Source organism: Muntiacus reevesi, chromosome 20 (assembly GCF_963930625.1).
Source record: "Muntiacus reevesi chromosome 20, mMunRee1.1, whole genome shotgun sequence".
Classification (NCBI taxonomy): domain Eukaryota; kingdom Metazoa; phylum Chordata; class Mammalia; order Artiodactyla; family Cervidae; genus Muntiacus; species Muntiacus reevesi.
This window is the reverse complement of record NC_089268.1, coordinates 44538723-44563786: the sequence shown is the minus strand read 5'-3', so window position 1 is coordinate 44563786 and position 25064 is coordinate 44538723. Positions and strand designations below refer to the sequence as shown.

The 25064-nt window shown below is 44.4% G+C and overlaps 1 protein-coding gene across 1 annotated transcript; it reads left to right on the top strand.

Moving 5' to 3' along the window:
- Window positions 1–7001: 7001 nt before the first annotated feature.
- On the top strand, window positions 7002–14270 carry EDN1 (endothelin 1). Its single transcript, XM_065912526.1, has 5 exons — window positions 7002–7618; window positions 9180–9348; window positions 10716–10874; window positions 11031–11144; window positions 13047–14270. Exons 1-5 carry the CDS (start codon window positions 7555–7557, stop codon window positions 13147–13149), a joined length of 609 nt encoding a protein of 202 aa, XP_065768598.1. The 5' UTR covers window positions 7002–7554; the 3' UTR covers window positions 13150–14270.
- Window positions 14271–25064: the final 10794 nt, after the last annotated feature.

Genomic DNA, 25064 nt, shown 5'->3' with positions numbered 1-25064 from the left:
AAGTCTGTTCTATACATCTGTGTCTCTTTTTCTGTCTTACATATAGGGTTATCATTACCATCTTTCTAAATTCCATATATATGTGTTAGTATACTGTATTGGTGTTTACCTTTCTGGCTTACTTCATCTCTGCTCTTGTGAGTTGTATGTAGGAAAGAAATGTCCTTCAAAGCCTTTTGACTTATTTCACTGTCCTTAGTAAAAACTACTGTCAGAGAAAGACAATAATCAGTAAATATTAAATAATATGAACAAACTAAAGGAATTAAAGAACCTCTTGATGCAAGTGAAAGAGGAGAATGAAAAAGCTGATGTAAAATTCAACATTCAGAAAACAAAGATCATGGTATCCAGTCCCATCACCTCATGGCAAATAGATGGGGAAACAATGGAAACAGTGAGAGACTTTATTTTCTTGGGCTTCAAAATCACTGCAGAAGATGACTGCAGCCATGAAGTTAAAAGACACTTGCTCCTTGGAAGAAAAACTATGACCAACCTAGACAGCATATTAAAAAGCAGAGACATTAACTTTGCCAACAAAGGTCTGTCTAGTCAAACTATGGTTTTTCCAGTAGTCATGCATGGATGTGAGAGTTGAACTATAAAGAAAGCTGAGCACAGAAAAGTTGATGCTTTTGAGCTGCGGTGTTGGAGAAGACTCTTGAGAGTCCCTTGGACTGCAAGGAGATCCAACCAGTCAATCCTAAAGGAAATCAGCCCTGGATATCCATTGGAAGGACTGATGCTGAAGCTGAAGCTCCAATACTTGGGCCACTTGATGCGGAGAATTGACTCATTTGAAAAGACCCTGATTCTGGGAAAGATTGAGGGCAGTAGGAGAAGGGGATGGCAGAGGATAAGATGGTTGGATGGCATCACCGACTCGATGGACATGAGTTTGAACAAGCTCTGGGAGTTGGTAACGGACAGGGAAGCCTGGAGTGCTGTAGTCCATGGGGGTCGCAGAGAGTTGGACATGACTGAGTGACAGAACTGAACTGAGCTGAACTGAACTGAATATGAACAAAAAGTATATGGATGTTTTTTAAACTTCACAGAAAAAAATAATTTAAAGACATCAATTTCCAGGAAAATTATTCTTGTAACCAGTCCAAAAAGCTTGTTCTTTTTTTTTCCCCATCAAAAGAACAAACTAAAGAACTGGAAATGCCAAATCAAACAATCCCTTAGCATTAGATATATTCTGGAACTTGTGAAATTGAATTAGCATTTTAAAATGAATCCAAATGCCCCTTTAAATAAGTAACCCTCTTTTCCCAATTTTTTTTCCTTATGATGACAGTCAGTACACATGCAGTTCACTGCATACTCATATTTAAGAAAACATATTATTGGAAGAGAAATTTTCTTCCATCAAAATCCTAGTTTAAAGAGGAAAACTTGAATTATATGTTGGTGGGCAGCTGATGAGAATAATAAAAATAATCCTTATACAAATCTTTTCTCTTGAAAGGAAGGGGATGAAAAGAAATGCAGGCAGCCAGAGAACGTTTCTAAAACTCTTGGTGGCTCAGATGGTGAAGAATCTGCCTACAATGCAGGAGACCCAGGATCCATCCCTGGAGTGGGAAGATTCCCTGGAGAAGGAAATGGCAACTCACTTCAGTATTCCTGTCTGGGAAATCTCATGGACAGAGGAGCCTGAAGGGCTATAGTCCACGGGTTCACAAAGTGTTGGGCACGACTGAATGGCTAATAAACTAACACTATAGTGAAGACTTTGCCCTTCTGCAAATGGTTAAGTCCAAAAAAGGAGATTTGCAAAATGTGGGAATAATTTTAACTCATTCAATATTTTTCTAATACAAATAAAATCCAGACCTTCTAATGGTGACATAGTCCATACACTGAACTGTCAAAATCAGCTGATGGACTAAGAAGGAGTTCCTCATGGTTTCCGTGGCTTTTCTTTTCTGTGCCCCATATGCATCCTGAGGATGTCACAGTGTGAGCCCTGCAGACATTGAACGTTATGCTGACGCGTCGCTGAGATATTAGAATTACCTGCATACCTCACCAGGACAATCTTGCTCTCTTACATCTTCATCAATCGTTCGATCCAATGAAACTGTAAATCCAATAACCAACCCATCTTGCTAACATTCTCTGCCCATTCTTAGACCCTTGGCCACAGCTCCTAATCCCTCTCATCTCTGAAGATCTTTTTGCTATTCTTTAAAACATCCATTTAGCCTCTTTCATTCCATGATTAGCTCTTGTATCATTCTAGGATCACCATATTCCTGCTTCCCTGATAGCTCAATTGGTAAAGAATCCGCCTGCAGTGTAAGAGACCCTGGTGACTGAACTGAACTGAACCTGGAACACACAAAGTACTTAGAATCACTTTTCGGCACCCACGTGGACTTAATTATCATACGTGCACATGAAATTGAATACTAGAAACTTCCTGATTTCTGGTTTCTAATATGAAAATGAGTTTCAAATGAATCATTCTCTTGCTCCTTTCTTAGGGTAACTTTATAAATTTCAGCAGGATACCAAAGGAATTTTATTACACATAAGTTGATAACAAGGATGGACCTTTGGTTTATTTTTTTTGCCATTTTATATGAGGTGCAAAAGAAACTTTTTTCAAATAGAGACATGGTTGACACATAAGTTTGTGTAAGTTTAAGGGGTATGGTGTGTTGATTTGATACATTTATATGCTGTAAATTATTACCACCATAGTGTTAGCTAGCGCCTTCATTACATCACATAATTACCATTCTATTTTTGTGGTGAAAACATTTGAGATCTACTCTTAGAAACTTTCAGCCATAGAACACAATATTGTTGACTCTAATCACCAGGTTACACACTACATCCTCAGATCTTACTCATTTTCTAAGTTTATATCCTTTGACCAACTTGATTTCCGTTTCCCTCATCCACCTCACCTCCATCTCCTGAAAACCACCATTTTACAAGAAACTTATTTTTTTTTTTACATTGAGCAGAATCCCCTATGCTATATAGTAAGTCCTTGTTGATTATCTATTTTAAATATAGCAGTGTCTACATGTCACTCCCAAATTCCCTAACCATCCCTTTCCCCCATCCTTCCCACCTGGTAACCAGAAGTTCATTCTCTGGGTCTGTGAAGCTGTTTCTGTTTTGTAGATATTACATTTCACATACCTGTATTACAGTATTATATTAGCTTCAGGTGTACGGCATAGTGATTTGATATTCTTATGCATTACAAAATGATCACCATGATGAGTCCAACTACCATCTGTCAGCATACAAAGTCATTATCAAAGTTACTATTACCCATATTCACTGTGCCGTACATTAAATCCCCATGGCCCATTGATTCCACAAGTGGAAGTCTGTACCTCTCAATCTCCCTCACCTATTACACTCTGCCCTCTCCTCCCTCCCCTCTGGCAACCACCAGCTTGGTCTCTGTATCCATGAGTCTGTTTTGGTTTTGTTATTTTTGTTGTTTTTAAGATTTCACATGTAAGTAAAATCATATGGCATTTTCTTTATCTGTCTGATTTATTTCAAGGAGTATATTACCCTCTCATTCTAGCCATGTCTCCTTTTATGGCTGACTAGTATTCCATTATATACACGTGGAATTGTATATGTGTATCTAAACACCACACCTTTATGCATTCATCTACCATATCAATGGGCTCTTACGTGCTATGTTTTCAGATGCATAGGATGAAGCTCTCTGGAGCACCATCCTATTTCCTGTGCTAAATACCACTAGATCTTGACAGAAGGAGAAGCTGTTTGTCCATGACTCCTGGAGGTTATAATATGTCACAGGGTAATGCCCGCAGCGCACAGTGCTATGCAAAGTAGGAACTTAAAACAGTCAACAACGCATGACTGAACTGGTGGCCTGGCCAGCTTTCGGCGAGCCCACACAAAACCAGCTCCCTGCTCCTCGTGCGCTCTCCCAGCGACCTAAGGGCCGTTCTTTTTTTGCTGAGCTCAATGCCATGTCTCACCCCAAATGTACTGGCTTGGCAAAGTTGCAAATTTTATTACGCAAAAGTTGAGAAAGAGCGAAGCTGAGGAGTGCTAAGAACAGTACCCTTTGCTACTGTGTAGCATCTGTATTTGAGGAGCAGGGTGTTTTATTTATAGCTATCTATTAATACATTAGCAAAAGATACAGAAAGAAACACACACACACAAAATAGCTTTATCAAATAGTTGCCAGTGTTCAAGTGTAAGGTTAAAAGCAAGAACAGCAACAGAAATCTATTCTATTGGGGGAGAAAAGCCATCTTGTTGACCTCTTCTCTCCCTTCCCTTCCCTTTCCTCTCTGAGCTGGTTTGTGGCTGCAAAGAGCTGGCTTCTGGAGGGCTGGGTGGGAGTCTGGGGCCTGGGGCAGGGAGGTGGGATCTCCCTTTTATTACTATGTCCAGTGACTTAACCCTTCTCCTCTCCTCCTCACTCCCTGGCCACCCTTCATGGGGAGAAGCAGTGGAAGCATCCAGCTTGTAAAACTGGTTTGTTGGGGTTCTTCCTCCCTCCTGCTCTTGCTTCTTGGCAAAATGTTTTGTTGGGCAGCTGCCCTGCAGATAGCTGCCTTCTCTGCACTTGGAAGGGGCTCCCACTTCCTCCTCCAATAAGCAAGACGGGAGGACAGACACAGCCATTGCCCCAAGATGCACAAAGAAAAATGGAAACACAGACACACAGACACACACATGTCCATTCTTGTCCGTGTGCATCCCAGAAACTCCGGACTCAAAGAGATGGGGGCTGGATGGGTCTTGGAACCACAGGACCCTCCCGAATCTGAAACCCCGGGCATTGACTTGAACAGAAGGTCAGGGGTGCTGGGAGGGGGGCAGAAGCTGCTGCCTCCATTTTGTATTTATAATTTAAATAATTCACTGGATGACACAGCTGAGGAGGGGAGGGCGGGCTGTGGGAAGGTGTGTGGGCAGGTGCATTTTGCTTCACTTTTCCACCTGATCTCTGGGCGCTGCTGGCACCTGCAGGGGCAACCTCACCAAAGTGGGGGTGGTTAAGAGATGGGCTTCTTCGCCAGAGGGTATTCCAGGTTGGACCCAGAGAGACTGGGAGGGGCTGGCCAGTAGTTTCTGGGGAGAACAGGTAGGTACTAACTGTGGCCAGTGTTTTGTTAAATTTTGCAGGAGGTTAAAAAAAAAAATGAATGGGGATGGGACACATTTCCTGCCGAGACACATTGCCCAGGGCACCTCTGCCTCCTTGGGGGAGGCTTGGATCCTGTGAGTGGGACTCGGGTCTTCTCTGCGCTTCTGGGTCCTGCTGGTGGGAGGAGGTTTGGAAGATGCTGGCCAGAGCTGGCTCCCTGCCAGGTGGCAGCCAGTTCGAGGGGAGCTGTGCCCTCCTTGGCTCCCAGGGCGGGGCAGAGGTCATCACACAGAGGGGGAGGCAGAGGGCCCAGACAGGGACCCCTGGGTGGAGGCCTCTCCTGGAGGGGGGTGAGGGAGGGTTCCTGACTTTCCCCCATCTTCAGCTCTTCAACGGCTGGTTTAGGGGACAGACCTCCTTATGGATCTGATACTGCTCCTCACTGTCCCCACAACTGTGACCTCCAAGGGGATCCAGGGAGACCAGTGTGCCCAGGTCCACAGCTTAGGTGTGGGGACAAAATTCTGTCTTTGTGATTCTAGAGTAAAGAGGAAGCAGAGAAGGCGGAGGAGGTGGCTCTGTGGAATTCTCCCGAGTATCAGAAATGAATCCAAGTTTGAATCTCCCTGAGGGTGGGTGTGTGGAGGTGGATTTAGAGTGACACACGATGAGGAAATGGAAGAAGCATCTATTTGATGGTGGCCCCAGGAGCGAGACACAGACACGTCTTTCTCTGGGGCAGGAAAGATGCTGTAAATTTATCCCAGGGGCCTAACTCAGCCGCACGGAGGACTTTGAGGAAGCCAGGAAATCCCGGGCACCTCAGCTGTCTCACTTGAAAAATAAGGCTAATTGAAAAGGCCAAGTGTCTTGTCTTCATGTTTTGCTTTGCACGGGAGAGCAGGTTGTCTCCTCCTCGGATAACTGCCCTGTGGGAACCTCGGGGGCTATGTCACGGCTGCAGAGACAGGAAATCGCTTTGAAAACATAAACACATTATTATTAAATGTGAGGCATTATCTGATCCCTTATTCAATGAGGGCACTTCCTCCCTCCCAACACGACCCGCATGGCGTGTTCACCCAAGCCTGCACAAGGACACCCCTTGGACACACAAGTAAAAGCAAAGGCAAACAATGATCCAGAAAAGATGTCCCGGTGTAGGGAGACTGTTCCGAGGGGCAGGCTGCTTTCCGGGTCAGGCGTCAGCCCTCCCCTTCCTAAGCTCCCTCCTCAGGTGGCCGCCTTTCCTTCTGTCACTTACTTGGAAGCCGAGGCTGTGTCTTTTTCTCCTAAAACATCCGCCCCTGTAGCTCTCCGTCTCCCCCTGGCGTTCCCCTCTGCCTCTTTCCTAAGATTGGTGCCCCACCCCCTCCAAGGTGGAGGGGATCGGGGAAGCGAAGAGGGTGGATACAAAAATAAAAAGTTCATGGGGGTTTCTAATCAGCAATCCTGAAAGGACTGGGTATGTGCCTAAAAGGGTTCTTTTTTAAAAAAAACTTCCTTTCCTTGCCAATCCTTCTCCGATCTTTCCCACTGTGGACGCAGAGAACTCGAGCCCAACAGACTCGAGGGGAGGGGGGTCAGAAGTCAGGGAAAAGTGTATGGATCTATCTGCCAAGATAAACTGACCCCGAGTCGGTGGGGAGGGGGATGGAGGGAGAGAGTCCCCCGGTCTGATCGGCACTAAGGAATCAGAGAGACATAAAAGGCAAGTGAAGCGAACAATAATAATAATAAAAAAAATTCCCCCCGCACACAACAATACCATCTATTTAAACTGGAGCTCATACTTTTCATACCAATGGTATGACTTTGCTGGAGTCCCTCTTCTGATTCTTGAACTCCGGGGCTGGCAGCTTGCAAAGGGGAAGCAGACGGCTGCGCGCCGCGCGGGCAGGTTTACCAAAGGCCTCTCTCTAATGGGTATTTTCTTTTTCTTAGCCCTGCCCCTGAATTGTCAGACGGCGTCTGCCTCTGAAGTTAGCAGTGATTTCCTCTAGAGCCCGGCCTTATCTCCGGCTGCACGTTGCCTGGTGGTGACTAATGACACAATAACATTGTCTGGGGGCTGGAATAAAATCGGAGCTGTTTACCCCCACTCTATAGGGGTTCAATATAAAAAGCCGGCCGAGAGCTGTCCGGGTCAGACGCGCTCCTGCCTCCGCACTGGGACCGGCGCCTCCAGGGTCCGCGCGCCGCCGCCGCGTGCGTACTGGGACCGCTCGCTCTGCCTCTCTGCAGGGAAGAAACTTCTTTTTTTCTCCCCGTTAAACAGCAATCTGGACGAAGTACCATTTTGAGATCCGGAGAACCGAAGCGCTTGGAAAGAACTGAAGCTGATTTTTTTTTCTACGCTTTTTTTTCCCCCCTTCGAGTTTAGTTTGCAGAGGGAAAGATTTTGAGCCCCTCCTTTAATCCCCCCTCCCAGAATGGATTATTTCCCCATGATTTTCGCTCTGCTGTTTGTGGTTTTCCAAGGAGCTCCAGAAGCAGGTAGGCACGGCGACTTGTAAAAGCCTTGAATGCTGCGGTCTTTTTTTTTTCCACCTTAATGCTTTTCTTGCTTCTGTTTCTCCCACTGAGTTTTATGACTGCCGCTCAGAGATCAAGTGCAGGGGAGTTAGTACTCAGAGCTGCTGAAGTTTTCTGGGGGGGGTTGGGGGGTGGGGATTCTCCTTGGTAGACCATTGCTCCTCTAGCATTAAAGTGACGTGATTATTATTGCCTAGTGTGTTTCTTGGTTTTGAAAAATATGACTTAAAGACAAGATGTAATTTAGCTAAATGTGTGTTTGCAATCTTTCTGTTCATACAGGTAAAAGGACATATAGGTATTTATATCTTATTCAAATACTGTTTTAATAGTGTGTTAATGTGTAGAACATTCATGCTTCTCAACTCGAAGCCAAGGAATTTTATTCAAGTCATTCAAGCAGTGTATGCACACTAAAATCACCTGCAGAACAGTCTGGGGAAAAAAACCCTCCAGGCAGTTTCAGGGCGAAGCAGATGTTTTCTTTAAACTTTGTCATTATTGACTTTGGGTTTCTTTTGGCAGGTTTTTGGCGCTCACAGCAGTGTGAGCTCCATTTCCAGTGTTCTTCACCTGTCCTGGGAGGGGAGCTAGAATAAATCTTGGCTACCGAGGGATTTAGATAGTGTGTGAGCATCTGCCCGTTTCTCTCTTTCTAGGGTCAGTGCACTTTTTTTGTCTTTTCGTGACCCCGATTGGAGAGAAAAGGATGTCAAGGGAATGAAAATCCTGGAATGTGTCTGATCATTTGAAATGTACAAAATTGGGCAGATAAGCTGCAGGGCTAACTTGTCAGTAAGAGGAGCCAAGGCTGCCGTGAGGAAGGGGGAGCTGGTAGATCCCACGCACGCCCTCCTGCTCCCGGGAGTCAGAACCCAAAGCCCACAGAACCTTTATCTGGGTTCTGAGAGCGGCTGCCTGGTGCTCCCTTCAGTCCGGGTTTTGCCTGTTCAGCTGACTTCTCTCTTTCCAGTCACCTCCCCGAAGCTCTGGATTTCCACCTAAGTTCTGAAGGTGCCTCTCTTCTGAGCTGCTCCCTGCCTTAACACAAGGTGGGAAGCGGTGACTACTGAATGGAGGGAAGTGACTCTGAGTCTAGGGAAAGACAGTATGACTTACTTAGTTGCAGGTTGTTTTGGTCATCAGCCCATTTGAAGCCACAGTAGGCTGCGCTCGGTTCCATGTAGAAGCCAACCTAAATGTCTCATAAGCAGTGTTTCTAAGTATTTCCTTGAAGGCTGCGTCCTTCGTGGGGCTGGTAAGTCCCTTTTTAGGTAACTATCTCCCCTGCACTTGTTTAATCTCTCCGAAGGCAGATAAGCCATTGGCGACACAGGTGAAGTCATGTTAAGGAGGGGAAAAAAAAATCATCCTTTCTCCTCTGTGTTCCTTGCTGGAGGCTGGTGGCATGCTCCATCTGCTTTTACCTGCTCTGCTGGGTCTGGCATCCAAGCCGGGGCCCGCGTGCCTCCGGGCTTCGGAGCAGACACCTCCCTCTGATCTGCTGTGTCTCTCTCCCCAGCGGTCCTGGGCACCGAGCTCCGCGCGGGAGCAGAGAGCGGCGGGGAGAAGCCCGCTCCCGTCGCGCCCTGGAGGCCCCGCCGGTCCAAGCGCTGCTCCTGCTCCTCCTTGATGGATAAGGAGTGCGTCTACTTCTGCCACTTGGACATCATTTGGGTCAACACTCCAGAGTGAGTCTCTAGAGGGCATCCTTACGCTAGGCTTTCTCCCCTCTGGCTCCACGGGAGACCGGAGCCCCGTTTCTCTGCTCACTGTCTGGCGTGGTCTCTGAGTAGCACTGTTGACCACAGGAAAGTGCCTCCGTGGGCAAAACGCCCCTCCAGAGGGTGTCACGCATCCTGGGGGTTGGGGGGAACATCTTTGTATCAGGCCTAGGGGTGAATGTTCTCTCATTCCCTGGGTTTAAAGAAGCCACTGCTGAGGTCATCTGTGGGTTAGTCCAACCTGTGCTTCTCATGGGAGCGTAGAGACTTAAGAGGCAGAAGTGATGACAGAGACTTACAGGCTGTCTCCTCAGTTTACTTTTGGGAAAAACTAAGACCCAGATTGTTGAAGTCATCTGCAAGGTTGAGTTTGTGCGGAGTGAGACCTGGAACTTGAGTGTCCCGACTCCTTTGTCCTTACCCTTAGGAAAAGCCTATTTCAAGACAGCAGTAGGAACGCCTTGATCAGATATCTCTTCTGCCTCCAGAGTGAAGAGAGCAGTTTCTCCCCTTACTCCCTGCAAAGTAATTCATTCACCAGAAAGAGCTGTAAACAGAAACTCATTAATTGCACCTGCAGAGTCCCGTTATAGCGAGGATGACCAAAATCCAAACAAAATCAAGTCAAACCAAACAAAAACCACGGCAAGCCTAATATTTAGTAAGGTGATACTACCAAGGGGAGGACTTTACTCCTTGGGTGAGAATCATAATGAACACATTGGAAATTACTGGAGAGCCTTCTGGCAAAGAATCCTTCTATAGCCACATGATAATCACCAAAATCACCGGAGGTGTGCAGATATGGCATGAACCGCTCTCCAGGCAGTGTGTCTCCTCCAGCCTCCCCGGGGGGCCCCTTTTAGCATATCCGCGTATCACTTGAGCTGAAAATCGGTTTTCAAAATCTTGTGAGTCATGGTTTTGCACGGAAGTCCCCTGCCTCCCAAGGGCTGTTAACTAAGTAGAGACAAAAGGAGGAAAATATGAAACAGATACCAAAGCAGAAATGTCATAGTTTGGGCCACAAAACAAGGCTGCCGTGTCAAGAAGGAACTGAACTGTGTCCAGAGTTGACATGGAATGTCATTGACTTAGAGAAAGTGATTTTTTCCCGGTTGGGTCCACACCCTCAGGGCCATTGATGGGCGCTGTTACCACCTTTGACTCTTTTAAGTTTCGCTACCAAATGCTGTTCCCTCCACTTCCCTGAGCCACTTCCCTCCATTCATGCTCTCCTTCTGTCTTAATGGAAGGAGGTTGCCCCCAAAGAATGCAGCCTTTGGAGAGGATTAATTATGCTCATATCTTTTGTTTCTCCCTTTCCATAATAGGCACATTGTTCCATATGGACTCGGAAGCCCTGCTAGGTCCAAGCGCTCCTTAAAGGACTTCTTTCCTACAAAGGCGACAGTCCACAGGAAGAGATGCCAGTGTGCTAGCCAGACAGACAAGAAATGCTGGAATTTTTGCCAAGCAGGAAAAGAACTCAGGTGAGTAGAAACACTTTTGTTTTTGATCAGCTTTTTGGCCCCCTGACCTTCTTCCTCTTGTGATGCTGTCTTCTTGTTTTGAAGAAAGCAGCAGAGACATTGAGAACAACCAAAGTTCCTATTGCTGAAATGTCCTCTCTATCTGTATTTTGACAGGGACCAAGACTCCATGGAGAAAGCCTGGAACAACCAAAAGAGAGGAAAAGATTGTTCTAAGTTCGGAGAGAAGTGTCTTCATCAGCAGTTCGTGGCCGGAAGGAAAACGAGAAGGTGAGTGACTCTTAGGAACAGCTGGTCCCCTTCACCTATAAAGAGTCTGCAGTCATTCTTACCTCTGGGAGAAAAGCTTAGAAGACAAAATAAAGGGAAGGGAGGAAAGGGAGGGCTTTGTGTTCTCTAGATTTAAAAGAGCCAAAGAATCCTTGTCAAAAGTTTTTTTGATGTAATGGAAACTAACAGAAAAATAGTAATAATTTCCAAGTTGGTTCAGAAACAGTGGCTTACATAATGCGGTCTGCTGCCCTTTAGCACACACATCACTCATCCAAACAAAATCTATCTAAGGACACCTCTGTCATTTGGTCACATCTAGTTTTTGCATCTCTCAGTCAACATATTTACAGCTTTCCCTGAGAAATTAAGAATCATTTAAGGGAAAATTTATTTTTTTAAATCACGTATAATCAAATTCTTCAAAAACATAGCAGTTATTCAGATGGCCAAAGGGAAAATAAAGTCATTAAGTAGGGTTGGTGAGAGTTAGAACATGTCATTTTTCAGGTTGGTTTATTCACTTTTTTAATAGGAAAATGCATTCGGTGGAGACCCAATGTCATTCTCAACAGCTTTCTTATTTTTTAATCAGTCATGAGCAGAGATCTGGATTAATACCACAGGGTTGCTCTGAGGGGTTCTATAGTGATAAACCTTCCACAACCTAAGCATCCTGAAATTCACAAGCTACGGGGAGGAATCCTGCTTTCAGATCTGTCCTATAGCGTATGATTCCCTCTCATGGTCAGAGGCATTTTTTTCCTAGAAATCCAGTGGCAAGAAATTCTAGGATCCAAGTGTTCTGAGCACAGGCCAGGAGGTCATGAACGACTTCTGAGTTGTTTACTACTGTCTGGGGCCTTGCTCAGCGCTTCCCACGTGACCTTGAAGTCTCCATGTTTATGAACTCAGGCCACTAGTGCTCCTCCGGGCTTCCCTGGTTGCTCAGCTGGTAAAGAATCCGCCTGCAATTCAGGAGACCGGGTTTCAATTCCTAGGTCGGGAAGTTCCCCTGAAGAAGGGATAGGCTTCCTACTCCAGTATTCTTGAGCTTCCCTGCTGGCACAGGTGGTAAAGAATCCACCCGCAATGTGGGAGATCTGGGTTCAGCCCCTGGGTTGGGAAGATCCCTTGGAGGAGGGCATGGCTACCCACTCCAATATTCTTGCCTGGAGAATCCCCATGGACAGAGGAGCCTGGAGGGCTACAATCCATGGGGTTGCAGAGAGTTGGACACGACTGAGAACAGCACAGTGCTTCTCCAGATGGCAAGATTATGTAAACCACCCTTTCTGAACTGACTTGGAAGTTGTTATTTTTTTCTATTAGTTTCCATTACATCAACTATTGAATCAATATTACTGTTCTTCCCTCCCAAAGAAAATATTAAAACTGCAAAAAAAGATAATTTTTAATTGCCACAAAACGTTTGCTTTGGGTCCTGCCTGTAGGCCTGCTCCTTTTGAATTCCTCTCCCCCTCAAAGCCCACTTCAATTCCTTATGTGATTGAGAATTTGAAACCTTTGCTGAGTAAGTGTCTCCATACAATCCCACCAGAGTTGGAACAGTGCTTGGAATAGGGCTAAAAAAGAAAAGAAAGTATCTCTAGTCCACCTTAAAATCGTGCTTTAAAATTTCTTTAATTCCCAGCCCCTGTAGATATGACCGCATCACCCCCTCTCCTTGCTTGCCGAACCCTGCCTCACCCTAGGCATCAGAGGCAGTTTATTTTCATTTGAGGTTAGTAGAGAAGCACGCGGTCGTGGTTGAGGGTGAAAGTTGAGGATCCAGATTTAGATTTGTTTGTGCCAGATTCTAATTTTAGATGTTTCTTTTGCCCAAGAATAATTTTTTCTAAAAAAAAAAAAAATTTATTTTCTCTTGTCTGGTTTTAATAGGTTGGAGGCCATCCGCAACAGCATCAAAACATCTTTTCGTGTTGCCAAGCTGAAAGCCCAGCTCTACAGAGATAAGACAGTGACCTATAACCGCGCTCACTGAGGGCGGGATCTGGGGGCCTGTCTGAAGCTCCTCGTCCACGGAGAGCCATGGGCCTGACTCTGCGCTGCCCATGGGGCTGGGATCGAGGCAAACGCGGCCTGCCTGCTCAGACGATTTCTTGTTCCAGACTGGCAGGGGACCAGCGCCCTGGACGCAAGCATTCCAGGAAAGGTTATGGAGCGCCCCCAGCCAGTCTTCATTTGTCTCCATCTGAGCTGACTGTTTTCATCCGTCTCTCCTCTGTGGGGGTGACAATGGGCCCCGCAAAGAAGGCAAAGAGACCCAGTGACCTGCAGATTGGGATTCCTCCTCTGGCCAGAGGCGGAGAGGAGATTCCACTTGTGGGCGGAGTTCCCAAGAGGGTCCGAAGGGACTGTCTGTGTCTCTCTCAGGCGCCTGGCACATTTCAGGGAGAAACTCCAAGGCCCCGAGAAGATTCTTCTAAGGAATGCACAAATTGAAAACACTCGAAGGACAAACACTCGAGTTAAAAAAAAAAAGACTTGTTTTTCTAATTCGTAAAATGCAAAACTGAAAGAAACTGTTACTACTGAAAATCAGAATCTGAGTTTCATGCATAGGAGACTACCTCATCTGTATTGCACTCTGACAAAGCATTTCCCACCTTTAATTATTGCCTCCCCAAACTCTTCCCCCCCAGAAAAAACCCCATCCTAAGTCCTAGCCTCGTGGAAGTCTGTCTAATGCATCAATAGTAGATATAACATTTTCATGGTCGTCCACTAGCTCTGTTCCCCAAGGAAAAATGAAAAGATCAATTGAATCAGGACTTTCCCTTACTTAACCTTGATTTTTGGAAACACAATGGTATAGGGTTATTGTGGAGAGATATTAAAGGGTAAACATTGGTGATGCTTTAAAGCAGTAAAATTATTTTCCTTTATTGGCTCATGGAAGAGGTTGGATTACATTTTGATGTACTTATATTTTTATAGATATTTATATTCAAACAGTTTATTCCTTATATTTACCATGTTAAATATACGTTTGGGCAGGCCATATTGGTCTATGTATTTTTTTAAATGTATTTCTGAATGAAATTGAAAAAATGCTTTGTTTTGCCTGTCAAGGTAATGACCTTAGAAAATAAATATTTTTTTCCCCTACTGTACTGATTGTAAATCATTTCTGAAATTTCTGAGAGGTGAGCCACAGTGGTAAGATTCAAAAAACGGAATGATTAAAGATGATTTCTTGGAAAGGTGACAATCAGGAGAAAAAAAGGATCTTCGCTAACGACAACGAGAATTTGATTTATATCTTAAAAGTTGCTTTTAGATTGCATTTGTGAAGCTGCTCAGTCGTGTCCAACTCTTTGCGACCCCATGGATTGTAGCCTACCAGGCTCCTCCGTCCATGGAATTTTCCAGGCAAGAGTACTGGGTTGCCATTGCGTTTAGCTAAACACAAAACAAAAATTCAGCTTTCATACCTCTGTCTTTTCCTGCATAGCCACTCTCTGCTTCCTCGCACCTGCAGACTCTCCAGGGACTTCATCCATTAACTTGGCTTGGCCTGTTAGGATCCAACAGTTTAAGCTGATGGTGTGGTGAGAGGTGCTTTCTCCATGTTAATAAACTAAAGGAAGTGATGCCAAGGCCACATCCCTGAAGGTACCTAATTACACGCATTCCACATCAGTCACTTTGAGAAAACGGCCCGCTCAGAGCGAGTCAGGGCTCCCAGTGGCCTTTTTATTTGCTCAGATTAAGAAGTTTGTTTATTGAGGAACACCGAGTACTTCTGCTCTTTCCCGGTAGCCCAGCGCTGGACACACGCCCATGGAGGCAGAGATGCCAAATGCTGATTCCAGGCCGCTCCTGCTTCTCGTCCCCTCCCCTCTCTCCACTTTGCCTCGGCTGACCCGCCAACCCAGTGGGGATAACAGCTCTGCAGATGCTTGTTGCCCACAGAAGCCCATGAGAGCTTGATCTGCTTCTGAGAATCTTCACCGCTTTTCTCTAACAGGGTCTGAAAGAATGCCTGTGGTGGTGTTTGCTGTCTTAGTTGCTCAGTCGTGTCCAACTCTTTTGCAACCCCATGGACTGCAGTCTACCTGGCTCCTCTGTCCATGGGATTTCCCAGGCAAGAATAACTGAAGTGGGTTGCCATTTCCTCCTCCCGGGGATCTTTCTGACCCAGAGATCAAACCCGAGTCTCCTGTTTGGAAGGCAGATTCTTTACCACTGAGTCACCTGGGAAGCCTGAAAGAATGCCTGGTTTTTCCTCAAATAGCCACTCCTGGGGGTTACTCTTCTCCAACAGTGACACGGCTGAAGGATGTTCAGTGACAGTCTTCAGGTAGGCAGGGCCAGTGCCCTGGGCAGGGTTTCCATCTTTTCAGGCATCCAGTTTTGTTTTTAGGAGACAGTCCAGTATCTTTGGGAATGGCTCAGTGGTAAAGAATCTACCTGTGATGCAGGAGACATGGGTCTGATCCCTGGGGTGGGAGCATACCCCAGAGAAGGAATGCTCTCCAGGGAACATACCCTGGAGAAAGACAGAAGAGCCTAGCAACATACCCTGGAGAAAGACAGAAGAGCCTAGCGGGCTACAGTCCATGAGGTCACCAGGAGCAGGACTGAACTGAGCACGCACACACGCACCATCGTCTTTGGGGGCATTGCTTATAGAGCTCACTGTATTTAGCATACTGTTTCTTGGTGTGCGGTTCTCAAGAGGATAGTGACGTTTTGCCCACATTGACAAGGGCCTTGGCCTGAGTTTAGCCCCTGCTTAATCCTGAATAGCTTTTCCATTCCCTGGCATTTTGAATTTCCACATCTGTGAACTGAAGAGGAGGAACTCCTCTAACAGCCGTTAAGAGCAAGCCTGAGATCACGTGAAGAAGTGGAGGTGGTAGGCAATAGTGAACATCCGAGCTCGGAAGATGGGGATCTAAGATATTTAAGAGGGAGCTGCCATGGGAAGAAGCCACTGAGCAAAAGCAAAACACAGGAAGCAGCAGAGATAAGATTTTCTTTTTCTTTCTTTCTTAAAAAAAATTATTATTCAGACTCTTAAATCCTCTTCCTTCATGCTTCCTGCCTCCGTAACCAGCAAGAAAAGTTTTAAAAAAAGCATGAAGCAGTGCTGTTAGGGCATGAGAGTCCATAGTAAAATAAACTGAAAGGTTCTTAGGAAGTCAATATTTTTGGAGTATGTAGAGGAAAAGTCGAATATTACTCATGGGCCACGCCAGCTCAAGGGGTGAAAACTCATGGCATGGCCGGTCATGATTTTTGCTGTTTTTCCAGTAAAAGCACGCGTTCTAGAAGCCCACTTAAGATTTCTTTCTTCACGTTTATTTCTCTCTTCATGGTCAGGAGCAGGCAGAGCTTTGATTTCAGGGCTCTAAGGATCAGAGGATCCCGGGTGGGGAGAAGTGGTCTTTGAAGTGAGAGCTGCCTGCTAGCACACTTCACTCTCACTCCAGGGATGGACTTCTTGTGTGATGGAAACCATTGCCCTTTCTTCTGCCTGCATTTCCCTGAGATGCTCAGGGTATTAGACTAACTAACTAGAGTTTTCACAACCACCAGTGTCATACTAAGCAGGAGTTCTCTCAGGAAAGAAAGAGCAATCTTTGGTTTTACCGGACAAAAAAGCCAAGGCTCAGAGAGGGAAGTGACTTTCCCGAGGTCACACGGCAAGCACCTCTGGAGCCTGAGACCTTGAGCATGGCTGTTTCACTCAGAGATAATTGGAGGTCCATGGAGGCAGAGGCTCAAGCAAACCTTATGAGGGGGTTCTAGGTGGTGAAGCAAAATCACTCTTCATAGAAGCTGTGCCTTCTAGCCTTCCTGGCGAGGGCTGCCAGACCCATTTTTCTTAGTACCCTCTCAGGAACATCACTGTGCCCCAGAAGCCCGCTCACGAACATTTCAGTTGTATGATACTTGTTCACTGCCTCATCTTCATGACTCCCATGCACAGAATGCAGAAAATCACTGCAATTTACAATGTCTGCCTTCAAATCTGGTGCCATGAGGGCTTCACTGGCAACTTCTAGAAGAAGATCCAACACACAGGAAGAGAGTGCAATGGTGATGAATGTGATGGCAGAGGTGGCAGTGTTTCCTCAAGCCCTGGGGGATGATCAGAGAAAGATCTAGGGCTGGTGCCTTTGGATAGTGAGAAGAGAAGGGCCTCAGCTGTGGGGGTCACCAACAGAGGCAAGTGATGCGTTCCCAGCCTGACAGGCAGCGTGCTCTGGGAGGCAGCCCCTCAGGACTCTGACATGCCAAGTCTTCTTTCTGTAGCTCATTTTCCTCTTTTATATTCTGAGTCATTCCAAGCCTCCACCCAAAACTGCTGTGGAAGTGTCCAGGGATGAAATTAACAATCATTGGCACAGCAAGGGCACTGACCGGTTACAACAGGCCAGGACAGTCATGGGCCTGTGGCTCCACCAGGTTCCTGGTGGTCTCCAGTTAGGCCAGATGTTAAATCTCCAAGTGTGGAAAAGTCCAGACGTCTGGGGAAGCCAAAGGGAGCCAGGATGGAATTTCTAGACTTCTTGTTCCATGTCTATTTACCAGCTATTATGGGAAGTAAATATCTCAGCCATAGCCAAGAAGTTACCTAAATGGAAGCAACCTAAATATCCATCAATAGATGAATGGATAAAGATCTTGTGGTACGTATGTACAATGGAATAATACCCAGCCATTAAAAAGAATGAAATAATGGGGTATATAGCAATATGGATGGACCTGGAGATTGTCATATTAAGTGAAGTAAGTCAGACAAAGACAAATATTGTATACTATCACTTAGATGTGGAATCTGAAGTAATGATACAAATGAACTTGTTTACCAAACAGAAACAGATCCACAGATGTAGAGAATGAACCAAGGGGGAAAGGTGGGGAGGTGGAGAAGGATAGACTGGGAGTCTGGGATCAACATGTACACACGGCTATATTTAACACAGATAACCAGGGGACTTCCCTAGGGGTAAAGTGATTAGAATTCCACGCTTCAAATACAAAGGGCACAGTTTCGGTCCCTGGTCTGGAACTGGCTACATTATCCCTCTGGGTCATCCTTTCACTCTCCATGCCCACCTCTCTCATATACTGATCTCCTTTGACTGAAGAATTGATGTTTTTGAACTGTGGTGTTGGAGAAGACTCTTGAGAGTCCCTTGGACTGCAAGGAGATCCAACATGTCAATCCTAAAGGAAATCAGTCCTGAATATTCACTGGAAGGACTGATGCTGAAGCTGAAACTCCAATTCTTTGGACACCTGATGCAAAGAACTGACTCATTTGAAAAGAGCCTGATGCTGGGAAAGATTGAAGGCCAGAGGAGAAGGGGATGACAGAGGATGAGGTGGTTTTATGGCATCACCTACTCAATGGACATGACTTTGAGTAAACTCTGGGAGTTGGTGATGGACAGGGAGGCCTGGTGTGCTGCAGTCCATGGGGCCCAGAGTTGGACATGACTGAGCAACTGAACTGAACTGAACTGAAGGTATTCTTGGTCTCCTTGGAGGTTTTTAGCAGGACAATTTGATGGTGGCCTAAACTAAGGTTTGCCTTAGGCCAGAACTTACTAGGGTCCTTGATCTATCAGAACTTCTAGCCCCTTGTACTGGAAGCATGGAGTTCTAATCACTTCACCACTAGGGAAGTTCCCTGGTTATCTATTTTAAATATAGCCACATGTACATGTTCATCCCAGATTCCCAGTCTATCCTTTCCCCCTCCCACCTTTCCCCCTTGATTCATTCTCTACGTCTGTGGATCTGTTTCTGCTTGGTAAACAAGTTCATTTATATCATTATTTCAGATTCCACATCTAAGTGATAGTATATGGTGTTTGTCTTTGTCTGACCTGACAAAAGATTGTCAAGAAGGAGTTGCTTGTAAGATTGGGTCTTGGCCTCTTAGATTAAATTTGGACCCAGAAAAGGTAGTCAGATAATTTCTCATTAAATCTGTGACACTTCAAATGGTGCTTGGTGATGCTCTTAGCAATGATCACAGGCTGTCATGGGCAAACTGGGAAGTATGATCACCCTAAAACAGGAGAAGCCTTGAAGGAGGTTAGAATTTCAGATCCACCTTGATCTCTTAGAGATGACCTGGACCTTGGCCCTGTTTAAGTAGACTCGATGTCTGTATCTCTTTATCTTCAGACCAGCCAAGGACAGAGAACTTTCACCTTCTCTGGTGCCTCCAACCTTGAGCATAGCTTTTCAAGCATAGTAAATCAATGAATTAATAAACATACAAATGGGTGACAGGGTTCAGTAAGAGAAAGACAAAGGTAATAATGAGATTTCAGAAGACTTATAAGACCCACTTATAGGGATCTCTGGAGAGTTTGTGTGGCTAAAATATTCTTTTATTCAGGCTCCACTTTAGTGACAATTGTCCCAGTTTGGGGTGAGACTTTCTATTTCTTTGTACTCCAGTTCACCCTAATATTACCCCTATAATAACAATCTTCCTCCTGTGCTTCAGTCACAATTGCCATGGATGCATAGCTAGAAAGAACTTAAAAAATAATTTATATTATCTCCCCATCTCAAAAAATCTCCCATTGCCACTCACTCTCTGCTTCATAGAGTACAAAATGTTATCTACTGACAGTGAGTAAGAAGGGCCAGATAGAAAGACAGGTTTGAAAGCAGTATTATAATTTCTGAGTTCTTCATTCTTTATTATAAATATTTTCAAACATAGCCCACATGTGAGAGAAGAGTATAATAAACCCATCATACGCATCATACAGTTTAACAGTTGGCAAACATTTTTTTTTTTAAGAACCGCTTTATTTTTTTGGCAGTGCTGGGTCTTTGTTGCTGTGCTCAGGCTTTCTCTAGCTGCAGTGAGCAGGGGCTAATCTTCCTGCAGTGTGTGGGCCTCTCTTTGTGGTGGGTTCTCTGGTTGCAGAGCACGGGCTCTAGGGCTTCAGTAGTTGAAGCATTGAGGTTCAGTAGTTGTGGCTTAGTTGCTCTGCAGCATGTTCTATCTTCCTGGATCAGGGATCGAACCCACGTTCCCTCCATTAGCAGGCAAATTCTTAACCACTGGACCACCAGGAAAGTCCCAATTGTCAAAATTTGACTAATACTGTTTCACCTCTACTAACACTCTGCCCTGCCTTCCTGGATGACTTTGAAGCAACCCTAAGTATCATTGGAGAAGGCAATGGCAACCCACTCCAATACTCTTGCCTGGAAAATCCCATGGACCGAGGAGCCTGGTGGGCTACAGTCCATGGGGTCGCTGAGTTAGACACGACTGAGCGACTTTACTTTCACTTTTCATTTTCATACATTGGAGAAGAAATGGCAACCCACTCCAGTGTTCTTGCCTGGAGAATCCCAGGGATGGGGGAACCTAATGGTCTACCGTCTATGGGGTTGCATAGAGTTGAACATGACTTAAGTGACTTAGAAGCAGCAGCAAGTATCATTTTCATCTCATCTGTAAATATTTCAACGAGGATATAGTGAGTTGAGGGTATAGATATGCTTTGTTCAACCAAGTCAAATGTGAAATAGCCAATTGGGTATGTGGGTCTGGAGCTTAGAGGGAATGAATAATATATGTTCCCAGACCTCAGGGGACCCATCAAGACAAAGGTGGCAAACATGTGTAATAGCTAATGTTTATGCAGCATGCCAAATACTCTTCTGAGAGGTGTGCAGGCATCAACACATTTCCTTCTTACTATCCCAGAGTGAGGTAGGCACTTTCGTTCGCTCTACTTTATGGATGAGGAAACTCAGGGACAGATTAAGTAGTAAGCTGTCCAAGGTCAGGCAGTTAATTAAAAGGCAGAGCTTGGTATGACCCAGATAAACTAGTTCACTATGCTTTGTGACTAAGGAAAATTCGGCAATAAAGGCTACACTGTGAGATGAACCAGTCCTAGATTGATGGAAAAGTGACAGTGAGGTACTCTTCCTGGGGGAGAAGACAGGAAGTGTGTAGGTTTCTGGGAAAAGACTAGGAGGATGGGCCTTGAGCCCTTGCCTAAGCAAGAAAGCACTCAAGAGTTTTATAACGCAATCAAAAGTATAGAAGAGTCTCAATAAAATACTTCATCTATGGAGGACTTGATAAGAAGAGTGTAGCCTAATGTGCTCATATGGTTGATTCATCAGAAAGGTAAGTAAGCAGGTATTTATCTCATCAAGAGGTAATTTATCCTACTAAAATTCAAAAAGGATATTTAATTCAATGATACTAAAAATCTTCCAGCATCATGACCACATTAAGAGAATAAAAATTCTATCTTCCTAAGTGATGTTGATTCTTCTGCTAAATTATCCTGCTAAAATCCAGAAAGGATAAGTAATTCAGTGATATTGAAAATCTTTAAAGAACATAACAACAATAAATGGGACTGCAATATCTTAGTTTCAAGTGACATCAACTGGATTTGAAATTTGGGGATGTGCTTTTAAAAATAAAAATAGATCCACTTGAATACATTTCAAATAAATTTGGAAAATGTAACTAGATTTGTGGCTAATAAGATGAAATGATTCCACTAAAAGTCTCTGTACTTAACCAAAAGTGGAATTTATTGTATAGCTCAAGTGTTCTGCTGATTTCGTACTGTTTGTCACATGGTCAAAAATATCCTTTCACCGAGTTGAGAATTCCCATTTAATCTATGGGTAGGGATTGCTTAACTCCCTGTCAACTTAAATATCTTCTTTAGGTTGGAAGAATTTGTTATGATACCACTAGCAATCACTTTGTCGAGTATATTGCTTACTGATTTGTTTCCTCCCATAACCGGTTCAAACCAGTCCATCCTAAAGGAAATCACCTTGAATATTCATTGGAAAAACTGTTGCTAAACCTGAAGCTCCAATACATTGGCCACCAGATGCAGAGTGCCAATGCACTGGAAAAGATCCTGATGCTAGGAAAGATTAAAGGCAAAAGGAGAAGGGAAAGGCGGAGGATGAGATGACTAGATAGCATCTCTGACTCAATGGACGTGAATTTGAGCAAAACTCTGAGAGATACTGGAGGACAGAAGAGCCTTGTACGCCGCAGTCCATGGGGTCACAAAGAGTCGGACACAAATTAGTGATTAAACAACAACAACAATAACTGCTCATTTTGCTCTGATCAAATGGCTATTGATGGTGCCCCTCAGTTTGGTGAAAGATAACGTGCACAAGGAAGTTAAGGAGATAATTCTATGCAGGTTACTACAATAAGGACACTGTTCATTGAGAATGTTTCAAGAAAAGGAAGGAGGCTGGGATTTTATTGAAGCAGGTAAACAAGGAAGTTGTCCTTGAGTCTTATGGGAGTCATGAGAGAGATGGAGATGGTCTTCTCTGAATTGTAGAGAAGGGGTGGAGGGGAATATGAGAGATGCAGGGCCCTTTGAGGTTAGCTATTTCTCAGAACCCTGGAGGAGGACTTCTTACTCTTTGGGAACACAAGGCTCAGATCAAGTTCAACATTGTTCTCCTTTTGTTCAAGAAGAACAAGCATCATCAGTGAGTAACCAGATAATAATCCTAAACCTTCTGAGTGAAGTGAAGCAAGATCTCAGAAATAGTTTCTCAAGGTGACTTCATGCTGCTACTGTAAAATCAGCTGAACTGTACAGAAGTGATGACAAAGGCCTGTGGTTTTAGAGTACTGAAGATCAGACTCCTTTAAAAAGAATGGATGCCAGACACACAAAAAGGGAAGTATTAATGTAACAAATTGTATTAATCAACCCAGTGGATTCCAGGAGGTCAGTGGAGGAATATCTTCCAAGTATGCAGTACCGCTAAGTGAGTTTCTTGGAACTCTTGAACTGGGATGTTGATGGTTTTGGTCCTGGCATTTATAGGGCATGTCTGGACCCTTGAATTCCACTAAGTTTGCTGAGTGGTCCAGACAGTGCCTTTTCCAGGGGGAAATCAGACCTGTGAATGGTCTAATATGATGGTCAGTCCTTCCAAGTTCGCATCAGGTCATTGGGCTTTTAGTCACAGTGCTTCTGCAAGTTCTAGGGAAACATGCCATAGGGACTTCGGGTAATGTGCTCTAAGTTCACAGTGACAGAGAAAAACTGAAAACATTCGTTTGAATGCTTATAGTCAGACCTTGAAGGAAATTTGAAGGATCAAAAATCTGATAAGGGTTGACTATTTGGGACGGTAACAGGAGTCAGTTCAATTTAGTCAGGAACCCAAAGTGATTTTTCCAGAGCTGGGGAGAAGGTCAACTAACTTTCCACCAGACAAGACAGAGTTTGCATCTGCATCAGTTATCCACAGTTTGAAAAGAGATCTAAAATATCTCAAAAGCAATGAACAGAGCTAGAATCTGATATCCTGGAAGGTTATACTATATAAGAAACTGTTTTCCATTAAAACAGAAAATTTCCCTCTACAGTCACCATACTTTTGATGAAACAGAAACTCAAAGAAAGATTATTCTTGAGGGCAAAATCAGCCTAGTCTCATTAAATTTAGCATACATATTTAGATAGGCATGGTAAGAATGGTGATGTATCAAGTAGGCCATTTTAAGTCGCTTTCCTTTCGTAGGAATTTTGGATTGGGCTTTTATAAAAGTCTTTTGAAGCGAGGGGGTCAAATCAAGAACTTGCTACCAGGTTTTACCTGGAGTAGCTATAAATTTGGGCAAATTCCTCTCTTCTTCAAGTCTCCCCAATATCCTAAGATTCCTGGTCAACCATGAAGAGACCTTCTAACTCACCTATGAGGCTGGGAATCTGTAAGCCAGTATCAGACCTATTTGCCCACGAGGGCCTTGTGAACAATGGTTTCATAAAGCCACCCTTCATTCTTTGAAAGTATCTGGTCATATCTGATTAAATGAGTCAAATAGGGCACTCCAGGTAAGACCTTGGTTGCATACTTTAAGATTTAAATTATGTCACAGTAACAAGAAAGAGACATTCGTGTTGAACCTATGCATGTACATTGTCATAGGAATAAAAATACTTAGCAAGATTTTTCTGAATTCTGGAAGAATCCAGCAGGGAAAATATATCATGTATAAATGTTTCATTTCAGTTTACAAAAGTCTACTCAATTACCATGAGTTATAGAAAGCCTAAGAGGAAAAAGAAAGGCCTTCCCTATATATATATAAAAAAATAGAGTTATTAGAACAACCAAACAAAAAACACAGTCTTTCTTCATCAGTTCATTCAGTGTTATGTAATTCAATCTTATTCTGCTCAGTCTGGAGTTAGCAGTGTCATAATCCAACTGTTGGTTAGTGTCATAATCCAACTGTTTCTCAACTAGAGTCTAGAAATCCTGATTCATTCCACTGGTATGATCTCCAAGTTGTTAAGCAACACCGTTGGAACTCTGGACCCAAAAGCACTTGACATAGCCCTTTTCATGAGTTCATGAGTTCAGTCGCTAAATCATATCCAACTCTTTGCGACCCCATTGACTGCAGCACACCAGGCTCTTCTGGCCTCCACGATCTTCCAGAGTTTGCTCAGATTCATGGTCTTGAAGTCAGTGATGCTATCTAACCACTTCATTCTCTGCCACTCACTTCTCCTTTTGCCTTCATTCTTTCCCAGCATCAGGGTCTTTTCCAATGCATTGGCTCTTCACATCATGTGGCTAAAGTACTGGAGCTTCAGCATCAGTCCTTCCAATGAATATTCGGGACTGATCTCCTTTAGGATTGACTGATTTCATCTCCTTGCAATCCAAGGGACTCTCAAGAGCCTTCTCCAGCATCACAATTCGAAAGCATCAGTTCTTCGGTGCTCAGCCTTCTTTATGGTCCAACTCTCACACCCATATAGGACCACTGGAAAAACCATATCTGACTCTATGGACCTTCGTTGGCAAAGTGGAATGACTATGGGATTACAGAGTTTGAAACAAACCAAAAAATTACCTGCATATGAC